The sequence below is a fragment of the Rutidosis leptorrhynchoides genome, chromosome 10 (assembly GCF_046630445.1).
Source record: "Rutidosis leptorrhynchoides isolate AG116_Rl617_1_P2 chromosome 10, CSIRO_AGI_Rlap_v1, whole genome shotgun sequence".
Classification (NCBI taxonomy): Eukaryota; Viridiplantae; Streptophyta; class Magnoliopsida; order Asterales; family Asteraceae; genus Rutidosis; species Rutidosis leptorrhynchoides.
Genome location: NC_092342.1, coordinates 27,276,345 through 27,290,379, shown reverse-complemented (window position 1 = coordinate 27,290,379; position 14,035 = coordinate 27,276,345). Strand labels below are relative to the sequence as shown.

General features: G+C 33.7%; 1 protein-coding gene across 1 annotated transcript; it reads left to right on the top strand.

Moving 5' to 3' along the window:
• Positions 1–2,482, top strand: LOC139872739 (xanthotoxin 5-hydroxylase CYP82C4-like). Its single transcript, XM_071860661.1, has 2 exons — positions 1–960; positions 1,638–2,482. The coding sequence occupies exons 1-2, from the start codon at positions 16–18 to the stop codon at positions 2,268–2,270; spliced, it is 1,578 nt and encodes a 525-aa protein (XP_071716762.1). The 5' UTR covers positions 1–15; the 3' UTR covers positions 2,271–2,482.
• The last annotated feature ends 11,553 nt before the right edge of the window (positions 2,483–14,035 follow it).

Here is a 14,035-nt window from a genome sequence, read left to right as displayed (position 1 = left end):
CAAATATACATCAACATGAAAAATTTACCTCAGTTTTCACCATATGTAGCCCTTCTGCTTTTCATTTTAACCTATACTTACTACAAACTAAGAAACAGAAACAGTTCAATCAAAGGTACTAAAACACTTGAAGCTCCAGCACCGTCCGGATCATTGCCTTTTATCGGGCACCTTCATTTTTTACGTGGTCAAGCTCCTTTAGCAAGAATACTTGGAAAGATAGCCGATGACTACGGGCCGGTTTACTCTCTACGTCTTGGTAGTCGTAAAGCATTAGTTGTCAGCAGTTGGCAGATGGTCAAAGAATGCTTTACCACCAATGACAAAAACTTTGCAACTAGACCCAGTTCGGCCGTTAGCCGACACATGGTGTATGACGATACTGGTTTTGCACTAGTACCATACGGACCATATTGGCGGGAGATACGAAAGCTGGTCAATTCTGAGCTTTTGACAAGCCAACGCGTTGAAAAGTTTCAAATTATTCGTAACTCAGAAGTGAATGACTCCATTGTTGACCTTTTTAAGTTGCAGAGTGGGGGCAGAACACCTGTTATGAACATGAGCAAGTGGTTTGACCACATAACGTCTAATATTTTTATTCGTGTTTTAGCAGGTAAAAGATTATGTAATGGGTGTATCGAAGAAGGTAATAATGAAGACGCGCATATGAACGAGACCATATCGAAAGGGTTGTATCTTACTGGCGCTTTGGTTGTGTCTGATTTTATTCCGTTTTTGGAGCGAATGGACATTGGAGGGTACGTTAAAGCTATGAAACAAGTAGCGAAACAGTTTGATGGGATTATTGGAAAGTGGCTAGATGAACATATTGAGAAGAATAAAGAGTGTGATAAAAATGAAGAAGGCGATTTTATTGATATGATGCTGTCAAAGCTGCCGGAAGAAGCTAAAATGTCAGGTCAAGGGCGTGAAACAATCATCAAGTCAACAACCATGGTAAGTTTCTTACTTTTACATCAGTTTTTTTTTTTCTAGGAATCTCCTACAAAATGGTCGATTTGGGTAATGATTTACTTATAACGGGTCAAAAGAACCAACAATCAGTTAACTTGACCCGTTTTAGCCCATTACCCAACCCATCTGTTGGAACACACACGCTCCTTCTTCCTTTCTTACTAATTGTTGAAACATACACAATATACTCAAATATAGATACTACTTATAATATAAAGTGAGTATAATCGAAAAACAAATATATACGGATTACATTTCTAACATTCTTTCTCCTACTTTCTCCCATTAATTTGGACTACTAACTATGATAACAGACTGCAACTCGGACTCAAGATCACCCAACACCATCTAGTTTGCCACCTTATGTAGTCATAAAACAGGGCATGTGCCTAATCCTTCTTTAAGAAACAGATGAATGAAAATTGGTTGGGGCGTTTTTAAAGGTGTGCAATATAGGCCGTCGAACAGGGTCTAAAATTTTAAAAGGGATCAAAATTCTGAAAAACCCTTATACATATACTCGTATTTGTTATGCTATCGGTCAAAGTAAGTCAAAAAGAACTAACAGCCGAAAAAAGCTTTTTTTTGTTAAAAATTAATGGGACGACCATAATTGCAAATTGTTGTACTAAAGTATTAAATTGCTATTATTTTTGTAGGTTCTCATGTTGACGGGTTCAGAAAGCACTACGTTGACAATGACTTGGGCGCTTTCTTTACTACTGAACAACCCAAACATCCTAAAATCTGCGCAGAAAGAGCTTGATATCCATGTAGGCAAACAAAGATGGGCCGAAGATTCAGACGTTAAAAACCTAACATATCTACAAGCCATAGTAAAGGAAACGCTAAGATTGTATCCACCGGCTCCCTTAGCAGGTCCTCACGAGGCCATGGAGGACTGCCAAGTTGGGAAATATCATGTCCCAAAAGGGACCCGGTTAACAGTAAACATATGGAAGTTACATAGGGATCCACACGTATGGTTAGATCCTCATGAGTTTAGACCAGAAAGGTTTCTTAAGGAACATTCTGATTTAAATTATCAGGGTCAGAACTTTGAGTACATTCCGTTCGGTACTGGAAGGCGAATGTGTCCTGGGATAACATTTGCTTCGCATGCCATTCACTTGACACTTGCTCGGTTAATTCAAGGGTTTGACTTGTCAACGCCAATGGGGAAACACGTGGATATGACTGAGGGGTTTGGAGGCATTGCGTTACCGAAGGTTAAACCACTTGAAGTGATCGTTACTCCACGCCTTCATCAAGAACTCTATCGGACCAACTAGATCATTTTCGGAGCTGCATGATCAAGCTGTTTGTCGTGAATCCGAGAGACGATCGCACATTAGATGCTTATGCGTTGATAAGATATAAGAATGCTAGCAAGTTACTGTATATTATTCAAGTTATATATGTTTTGCTGTGAAATATTCTCAGTGAATAATTGTTAGCCTATGTATTTAAGAATTTGAATTTGAATGTAAACTTAAAAAAAAGTTATCGGTTACTATTACCTTGTTTAATATTGATTTATTTTTTAAACTTAGTACTAGTACATTTATAAAAACTTTTTTTTTTTTTTTTTTTTTTTTTTTGTAAAAAATCTGTTTCTAACACAATAGTAGTTAGTCAATTCATTTTTTAATTGATTTCTTAGAGGTTTTATGCAAAAATCAAAACAAAAGAAGCTGTTCAACCCAAGTCGGTTTCAATAACAACGTTAATAACGTAAAAATCAGCTACCAATTTATTGTGGTATTCCTACTTCCCCCATTCAAATCAACTAGTGAGGTAGGTCTCACTTTGTTGGGGATTAAAATAAAATAAAATGAAGCAGCTATTAAGGAAAAAAAGCTGAAAATTCCAGTTTTGTCTATAACGAGTGGGATTGAGCCCGCACGTTGCTGCGGGAAGTATACGCAATGTGTATGTAATATTGGAGCATGTTTATGAAGGTAATCAAAATATTACTGTAACTTATTTTCATTTAAAACTTATTTTGCTTTCTAAGATAAGTTTTTTAATAGTAGTAATTTTTATACGTATTGATAGTTTTAACGTTTATAATAGCTCATTTTTATATAATGAACATTAACTAACATTATCTAATAAATTAATGAGACAACTATGTGTTTTAATAATTAAAGAAAAAACTTCATAAAAGATGACATGCGTGCTGCTACTGAAATGATTTCGCTCCATCAAAATGAAATAGACAACTCATGGACGTTTCGTACAGTCGTAAGTACACGATAATAGTAATAGTAATACTCCGTAGTAAGTACTGAATATTGAATTGGTGGACCAAATGACATGGGAAAAAAATGGAACGACCATAGGACCTTGCACAATTAATATATTGTACTTTACAGTTATTGTCGACCTCTCTGTAACCACAAATAAAAATAGTACTTTTTTTTTTTTTTTTTGGCAAAATAACGATAACATTAGAACGGATCTGAAGATCAACAAGTACAACCGATACAAAAGAATCCAACAACAAGCCCTAGTCAAACAAAACTAACCAAACCAAACGACTCACCAACAGGGTGAACAAACCCGTTTAATCTAGTAAACCAAGTAAAAACCAAGGCTATAACTAGCGAAACTTAAATAACAGGCTACACTAATAAAGAAAAAAATAAACATAACAGCGGGGTACCCGCCGGAAAATCACTCGAACAGCAACCGGAAAACAAATCCGACCGCTAACATAACAATCAGTGACAATCTAGCCAAAAAGTACCGACCGGAAAAAATAATCAAACACCGCCGGCAGCCACCTTCAAGCTACCGAAAACAGCTGGTCAACAAACCCACAACAACAAAAAAAAAAAAAAAATAGTACTCCGTACGACATATTATTTCTTTTACGTAAATAGTAAAAACTATTGAAATGATCCGTGAAATTACGGGTTTGTTTAAACGAAACAATTTAATGATATGTATTAGGTATTAAGTAAATATAAATGCTAAAGTCATTTATTTTAATGACCCGTTTGACTAAGAAACTTATCGTTGTTTTTACAAATATATAGAGACATGTATTTTCGCATACATATATAACGTAATTAAATTCGTAAAAAGAATCCATATTTAAATTTTAATAACATAATAAGTATAATAAGTATAAGTATAATTATTATATTAAAAGTAAATAATAATAATAAAGTTCTTTCAAAGTTGAGTATAATAATAATAATAATAATAATAATAATAATAATAATAATAATAATAATAATAATAATAATAATAATAATAATAATAATAGATGGCCTTTAAAAAAAATTTAAAAACTTAAAATACAATTATTATATAAAAGTTGTACAATATGCTTTAAAATTTAGGTGTTCTGTAGAAGATTTTACAATTTAGAAGAGATTAGTTTTCCTTTTATAAAAGATTTAGTATTATTTTTTATTAAATTAATATAAAATTATGACATCATCATTATAAAAATTAAAGGGTAATTAGCTTAATGATGACATCATCATTTTAGATGTTTATATGACTATATAGATAGTACTTCGTACCACATATTATTTCTTTGCAACAAAATTGCTCATTTTGTCCCTGTCTTTTCCCATTATATCCATTTTCATCCCTGTCTTTTATTTCCTGTAACTTTCATTCTTAAAAGCATCTTCAGTTCTCAATTTCATCCCTCACCCTCAGTGGCGGAACCAGAAATTTTTTTCACCGAGGGTGAAAAAAATTTAAAACCGTAACAACTTTTTTGGGCAAAAAATAGAGATTTTTAGGCAAAATTCGAAGGTTTGAGGGAAAATTTTCGAAAAAATTTGAAAGTTTTGGGGCAAAATATATAGGTTATGGGGCAAAAAAAATCCACTAGAGTAAAGTCGAAAAATCCAAAATAAAAATTCCACTAAAATTTCAAATTCGACCACCACCACCACCCCCTCCCCCCTCCCCTCCCTTGATAAACCCGCCGCTGCTCACCCTACCAAAAAAGTTAATTGTTTGTTAAATAGGGTAAAATATAATTCAATTTAATCCATTTTCATATAAATGTACACCTTCATCACATCATCTTTTCTACCATGGAATCAAAACTAGAAACTATATATGCTTCAATTTTCCTGTATATGTACAAAGACCAACTGTAACAGCGTCCGAATAATGTTTTTAAATCTGCAACTGCATTCTTCGTACTAATAATATTCATCAAATTAAATCAGTTTGAATTCGTACACTAAACGTCTAAATGTGATTAAATCAACACAAATCCAAGTGTGTGAATGGATAACATCCGAATTGTTCCTGATGAACATCATATTCGAATAAATGCATTTTAGGCCATGAAATCTTCATAAAAGATGTTGAAAAATCATCAAGGAATGCTCGATTTACATCAGGTAATCCTGAAACAACACGACACACTCGAATTTGATCACTGAAGCTACAATTGACTTTTAATTCGAAAGTTTGACCACAAAATTCGAGCTACTGCAGCTTGTTTTTGGAAGTATTTTGCTTGTCAATGTAATAGAAAGTAACGTTTACTTATATCTACCTTGAATCAAGAAAAGAAAAGATAGAACGTAGATCGCGACTGAGAGGAATCCGATTATATAATCAATTGGATGATGTCAAGCTTTGATGATGAAGAATTGGTGATGTGAGGATGTCGACCCAAAAAAAAAAGAATGAGCCGTGTGTTATAATATATATATATATATATATATATATATATATATATATATATATATATATATATATATATATATATATATATATATATATATATATATATATATATATATATATATATATATATATATATATATATATATATATATATATATATATATATATATATATATATATATATATATGGATAGTCAATTATTGATAAACAAAAGTACTATTATTGTATTACCTAAACTTGTGATATTTTTGCTATAAATAGCCATGAATGCAAGCATTAAACTTGCACCATTTTCTCACACTTACAAAGTGTTTCTTTCTTTCTCTCCATTATCATCTTTGTTCTTACACTTCATTATTAGCATTCTTAATCAAGAATCAAACCATTAAAGGTAGTTATTTTAACGACCCGTCAAAGTACACTTGACGACCATCGTTATCTTGGTCCCACAGCTTGATCATAACTCTATATGAATTTAATAAATAACCTTGCATTCTTTATTTAAAAATGATTTCCTATAAAGGAAACCTATCAAAATATGTAAGTTTAGAAAAACCATACACTATTACTTAACCAAAAGTTGACCTAAACAAAGTCAACAACATCCACTATTAAATGTATCAAAATAGAATGCAAGTTAATGTTTAACAAAAGCTGCCATCATAAATATGCAGACTCTCTAAGCACAGCGGAAGCAATCAATCATGAACCTGAGAATAAAACATGCGAGTAACTGTCAACAAAAATGTTGAGTGAATTATAGGTTTAATATTACAAACAATATTTAATTTAAACCATAAAAATTTATGTTTGAAAACATAAAAACTCCTTGTTGGACCACAAAATTATATGCTAGAAAACATATAATAAAACATTATTCCATTTTCCGTGAGCCACCTGGTAACCACTTAACCCTTTATTTACCCTTACCAAACACAATAAATAATATACACCGAACAAGTGTATCTACAACAAAATACGAAGTACTAAACATTTCGATTATAAATTGCTAGCGCGACTAGCTCGAAATGGGGTTGTCAAACCCGATAGATCTATCCGTAGGATTCGCGTTCACTAGTAGAAACCAGTGATTACAGTTACCAGACTAGGGAATATTTTTGTTCAACTCACAATGAATAATTTAAATCAACTTTCACTTGCGTCCAAAATATAAAATAAATTGCATGTATTCTCATCCCAAAAGAGTTAAAGTAGAAAAATGGGACTATAACTCACCTTAATAGCAAACGAAGTAACCACACAAATAAGCGAACAGCAAATGAAGTAAAGTGATCAGGAATGATCACAACGCCGACCTATAAATAAAGCAGGTCGATATAAATAACTAACTTAGGTCAAGTCTTAGTATGATAGCTATTGTATATGTTGCAAGTAGACATAGAACAACACTCAACATGCATCGGTTTGATCGGAACAGCGTACGGTCACACACTTTCTATTTTTAGAAAGTTTCTATTTTTAGCAGGTTTCCATTTTTGGAAAGTTTCTATTTTTGGAAAGTTTCTATTTTAGGAAAGTTTCTATTTTTGGAAAGTTTCTATTTTAGGAAAGTTTCTATTTTTGGAAAGTTTTTATTTTAAGAAAGTTTCCATATTTAGAAAGTTTCTATTTTTAGAAAGTTTTTAAGTTAGGGAAGTTTCCTTAATTAGAAAGTCAACAAAAGTCAACTGAAAGTCAAAGTCAACCGAAAGTCAACGCAAAAGTCAACCTTGGTCAAACATAGTCAACATTAATTTTATAAGTGTAATTTGTAATAATACCATAAGTTATAATGTTAATTAAAGTTAAATATGTATAATTATATCATAACATAAGTTTAATTAAATTAAAATGAATTTTTAAAGTTAACATAAGTTTAAATGTTATAATTAATATAACATAAGTATTTAATTAATTAATTAAATATTAATCATAATATAAGTATTATTAATTAATAATAGGTTTTAAATCATATCATAAGTATTATTAATTAATAATGAATTATTAATCATATCATAAGTTTCTAATTATAATCATTAAATCATAAGTATTTAATAATTAAATTATAATTAAATAATAATTAAATCTTATAATAATTAAATAATCAATTAATTCTTATTATAAGTCTTATTATAATCACCTCGTAATATAAGTTTAATACTTACCATAAGTCCTTTTCATTAATAATAAAAGTATTATTAATCATAAGTTTAATTAAAGTTTCATTAATCATAATTAATTAATAAATGATATAATAAATATGTATATCATAAGTCTTAAATTAAAATAATTACTTTTATATCATAAGTAATTTATTAATAATGAAAATCATTATTCATATCATAAGTCTTATTTCATAACCATAAGTTTTAATTAAAAGTTCATCGGGTCATAACTTGAGACCCGGGAATCAGTTTTCGGCGAGTCTTATATATATCTTCTCCTAACCAACCCACCCGACACCTTAGTGTGCTCAAGAACATCTCAAAAACATCCGCCAAGTCGTGACTTACAGCCATTACTCAATTTGGATCTTTAATCCGTTCAAAAACATGTTTTAGTCATAACGGGTGATCCGTGGCTCGGATTTCGATGACCCGAACATGAATGTTCATCCAATCATAAATCCTAACACACTGGTACACCCTAAAGACTCTAAAAATGGTCACAAAGTCAGACCATACCTGTACCAATTCGTTTTCATATTTTAATTTCAATTAAACAACATTTTGATCATAACTTATGTTCCGGGAATCGAAATAACATGAATCCGGAGTCTAAAATTAATGTCTTGATGAGAGGAACTCATCTAGACACTTTAATTTCACTTTTATATCAGTTGTGTTTACAGAAACAATAAAAAAAACCGCTGTCCCAAATCAATCAAACCGAAAACATGAATTAACGAGCATTTCTACGCATATTATCAACAATACAATAACATATAATCATCATACTATCAATATAACATATAAAAACAGTAAAATTAAAGAAAAATCAAAAAGTTAGGGTTAGGGTTTATACCCTAATCAAGAATTGAAGGATATGAACATGTAGAGGAGAACGAGAGGAACGCGTTGATGTTAAAAGCCCTTTGATCCAAGCTCTAGATGATGATCAATTGAAGATGATGATGATGAGAAAAATGGCGGCCCTAGGAGAGAAAAAGAGAGGAAGAGAGAAAAAAATAAAATGTGTTTTGGAAAAATGAAGTAGTGATTTAGGTTTAAGATTAAATCAAGTTCAAGAAATTGGCAAAACAAGTCCTCCCCCTCCCTTGGGAGATTTAGGCCGTCCCCCATACATGGGTGGGTCCCTCTTGGCCCATTTTTATGTTACTTGCAATTGCTTGTGGCCCGAAAGCTCGAACGAAGCCTGAAACACGAAAATGCTACTACGCGATTGATTTTTCGGAGAGATAACAAATACGCGACGAATAAAATATATAAACACTAAATATGATCATATGACATTAAAATATCATATTTAAAATAATTAGAACTTAAAAATCCCAAAAGCTCGACCGTTGGTTTGAAAACCGAAAAGATTCGCCGGATAGAAATCCGCGACACGTAGAAACGTACAATTAAAGATATGAATACAAATATTCATATAACACATAATAATTAATATATTATTACAAAAATAATAATATATGCCATAGAAATGACGTGGCACGAATAACAGTTAACGGTCGTTAAATAGTTAACGGTAAAAGATAACGGAAAAAGTAGGGTCGTTACAGTACCTTCCCGTTACGGAAATTTCGTCCCGAAATTTAAGCAGGTGCAGGGGTTAACTCGGCATCTGGGAACAAATGCGGGTACTTCTGCCTCATCTAATCTTCACGTTCCCAAGTGAACTCGGGTCCGCGTCTAGCATTCCATCTAACTCGGACGATAGGAATTCTACCCTGCTTAAGAGTCTTAACCTCTCGATCCATAATTTCAACAGGTTCCTCAATAAAATGAAGTTGCTTATCAACATGAAGTTCCTCCAGAGGAATAGTTTCATCGGCCTCGGCCAAACACTTCTTCAAATTCGATACATGTAAAACGTAATAAACAGTACTGAGTTCTTGTGGCAATTTCAAACGATAAGCCACGGGTCCAACTCTCTCAATAATCTCAAACGGTCCAACAAAATGAGGATTCACTTTCCCCTTTTACCAAAACGTATTACGCCCTTTCAAGGTGATACTCTCAACATAACACGATCACCAACCTGAAATTCAATATCGTTCCTTCTAACATCGTCGTAACTCTTTTGCCGACTCCTGGCGGTTTTCAATCTCTCCTTAATCTGTACAATCTCCTCGGTAGTCTCATGAATAATTTCTGGACCTGTGAGTTGAGCATCCCCAACCTCATTCCAATAGACAGGAGACCTACACTTCCTACCATACAGAGCTTCAAACAGTGCGGCTTTAATACTTGCATGATAACTTGTTGTTATAAGAAAATTTAGCCAACGGTAAGTATCTATCCCAACCATTACCAAAATCAATTTCGCATGCCCTCAACAGGCCTTTCAACGTTTGGATGGTCCTTTCATTCTGACCATCCGACTGTGGGTGATAAGCGGTGCTCATATCCAATTTAGTCCCCAAAGCATCTTGTAAGGACTGCCAAAACCTCGATGTAAATCGACTGTCTCGGTCCGAAATAATAGATACGGGAACACCATGTCTAGAAACAATCTCCTTCAAATACAAACGAGTGAGCTTCTCCTTCGAATCTGTTTCCTTAATCGATAAGAAATGAGCTGATTGTGTGAGTCGGTCAACAATCACCCAAATGGTATCATAACCACCCACAACTCTCAGTAACTTCGTAATAAAATCCGTTGTAATACCTTCCTACTTCCACTTGGGAATATCAGGTTGCACCAAAAGTCCAGACGGTTTCTGATGTTCAGCTTTAACCTTAGCACAGATCAAACACTTAGCCACATACGTAGCCACATCAGCTTTCAAATTAGGCCACCAATACAGCTCCTTAAGATCATGATACATCTTTCCTGAACCAGGATGAATAGAGTACCCAGATTTATGAGCTTCATCTAAAATAAGTTGTCGCAAATCACAAAATTTTGATACCCAAAGACGTCTCGCAAAATACCGAGTACCATCGGTTCATACCTCTAACTATTTACTCAAGCCTCGAACCTTCCCGTTACAAAATTCTTCTCTTTCAAGGCTTCTTGTTGAGCTGCAAGAATATGCCTTGCGAGGTTTGTTCAAATGGTCATATTCAAGGCCCTAAATCTACGAGGTTCAATTCTCTCTTTTTGACTTAATGCAATGGCCACAACATTGGCCTTTCCCCGGAATGGTTAAAGGAGTTCACAATCAAAACCGTTCAACAATTCCACCCATCTTCGCTACCTCATATACTACTGTCTTTTATCAAAGTTATGTTGAAGACTTTTGTGATCAGTGTACACTGTACATTTGACCCCATAAAAGTAATGTCTCCAATTCTTGAGTGCGAACACAACAGCTCCCAATTCTACATCATGGGTTGTATAATTCTGTTCACGAATCTTCAACTGACGTGACGCGTAAGCAATGACTTTCTTTTATTGCATCAAAACACAACCAAAGTCTTGACACGAAGCATCACAATAGATAAACAAATCATCATTACCCTCAGGTAGTGATAATATTGGAGCGGTAGTCAACTTCTTCTTCAAAATTTGAAAAGCAGTCACTTGTTCATCCTTCCACTCATACTTCTTCCCCTTGTGTGTTAAAGCAGTTAGAGGTTCCGCTATACGAGAGAAATCTTGAATGAACATTCTTTAGTAACCTGCCAACTCTAGAAACTGACGAATCTGAGTGGGGGTTTTCGGAAATTTCCTACTTTTCAATCGCCTCAATCTTAGCAGGGTCAACTTGTATTCCATGTTTACTAATAATATGTCCAAGAAATTGAACTTCTCTTAACCAGAAAGCACACTTAGAGAACTTAGCGTACTATTCTTCTTTTCTCAACAAATCAAGCACCAACTTCAAATGTTCTTCGTGCTCTTCATCACTCTTGGAATAAATAAGGATGTCGTCGATGAAAACGATAACGAATTTGTCTAGATAGGGTCTGCACACACGGTTCATGAGGTCCGTGAACACAGCAGGTGCGTTAGTCAATCCAGACGGCATAACAAGAAATTCGCAGTGACCATAACGGGTACGAAAAGCGGTTTTCGAAATATCAGTTTCTCTAGCGCGTAATTGGTGATAACCAGATTGAAGATCAATCTTAGAATAAATGGACGAACCTTGAAGTTGATCGAACAGATCATCAATTCTCGGAAAAGGGTAACGATTCTTAATAGTATGCTTGTTTAACTCGCGATAATCAATACACAATCGGAATGAACCATCTTTCTTCTTGACAAACAAAATAGGAGCTCCCCAAGGGGACGAACTGGGACGAATGAAATATAGTTGCAACAATGAAGGAAGAAATATATGGAGTAGTCACATAAGTGGCATAGATATTTAAGGCAATTCTCTCAAAGGAGATAACGAGGATCATGGACTTCAAAGTAAATTTTCATTACATTTCCGAAAGGAAGACGTACGAAAGGTGTGATATTTCAACGAGAGTGTACTTCCTTGTACAATGAGTGAGGAGATCTAGGATTCATCCATATTCTTAAATTTATGTGCGGATGAAAAGAACGCGAATCATGGGTTATAAATAATGGCCAACTCCAGGTGGGATGAATCTCCAAAAATAATTTCGTGCACCTCAAAGTATTGAATCCTAGGATTGATGTTTACGAGGGTGTTGCGGTTGACAGCGAATATAGAGAGTAAAAACTCCTCAAACCGTCTAGTGTAATATATATCCATGATACCCACTATAACAACAGTTGGGGTAGAAACCCGCCTAGCGCCTTTTCTACAATAGGGTGACCACCGAGCGTATCCCAGAAAATTGATTTATCGGTCCGTGTTTCGGCCATGTCCAACCATAAGAGGGAAAATTTTATGAGCGCAAAGACTTTCCAACAAATTTTATAAAACCGGCATCCAAAGTGGCGTAAGAGTTTCTATCAATGAACTTAATGGTAAGTTTCATCCTTAAACCGAGGATGAGAAGAACTGTGATCCAGACACTCTGTAGGGTAATGCGAAAAGTTGATAAAATTAATCAAAGGAGTTTTGAAAAAGCTTTAAACGTTTGATGTGACAACATAAATGAAATGAAGTTCTTAGTAATTTAAAAGTACGTACAATGTGTACCATTTTATATAAAATAATCTGACTTAATTAAACAACTCAATAAAGGTGTGGTTTTAAAAAAAATTTCAAGGTATAATTTAGTATGTACTAATCAAAATAGGTTAAGGTAAACTTATTCATTTGAATCCATACATACATATACGATTTTATAAATTGTATACATGACAAAATATTTCATTACTTCTATTCGCCCGTAAATCTGCGAGAACCACCCAATTAAACAAATGTGTAAAACTCCCAATGATAAACAGAGTATCTGTATTTCAGAGGTTACAAATGAAGTAAGATTGTGAAAGATCGAGTAAATGACCTGAATCGTCGTGCGACATTTGACCAACAATTGTTACGAGGTCATCAAAACCAATGAGTTAAATGTTGTTTTGACTATTATCAGGACATAAGTCCTTGGGCCAAAACTGTTCCCGAGCGAAGCTGTTGCTAACAAGTGAGTTATGAAAGATAGAGCATGAAATAGATAATCTGGTTAAAACAAGCTCCTCGCATATCAATAAATAAGATAATGAATATATTCCCTACCCATGTAATACATCGGAATTTCTGAATGAGTGGTGTAAAAATTTTCTTTGACTCGCTTTCTATTCCTCATGTCACAATATTGAGACTTCTTTATGAATTAACGTAATATAATCACGTTGGCCTGACGCCATTATATTTCACTAATTCATAGTTCCATTCCAATAGCACCACATGAGGTCAGGACACGCGATCAACCTCAGATTTCCACACAATTTCTCTAAAACAATTTCTTAAACAATGTGCTAAGGATAGCACAAGAGATAAAAACATCATAAGTAACGGATATGAGTAACGATGACATAAAAATGTCTTCAAAGTACCAAGAATCTCTAAAAGTCAAGAATGACGTTTTCTGGTTCAAAAACCAAAGCACATAGGCACAACGGCACGTAATATAACAAGAATGTTATATACCTAAACATAATAGCTGACATTGAAATGTCGAGCATTTAGAAGTCAAGAATGACATCTCGCGTAATATAACTCAAACATTATATATACTTAACCATAACAGATGACTTAGAAATGTCGAGAATTTCATAAGTCAAGAATGACATCCCTCGGTTTCACTACCCGAGGTGTTCTTATAAGGA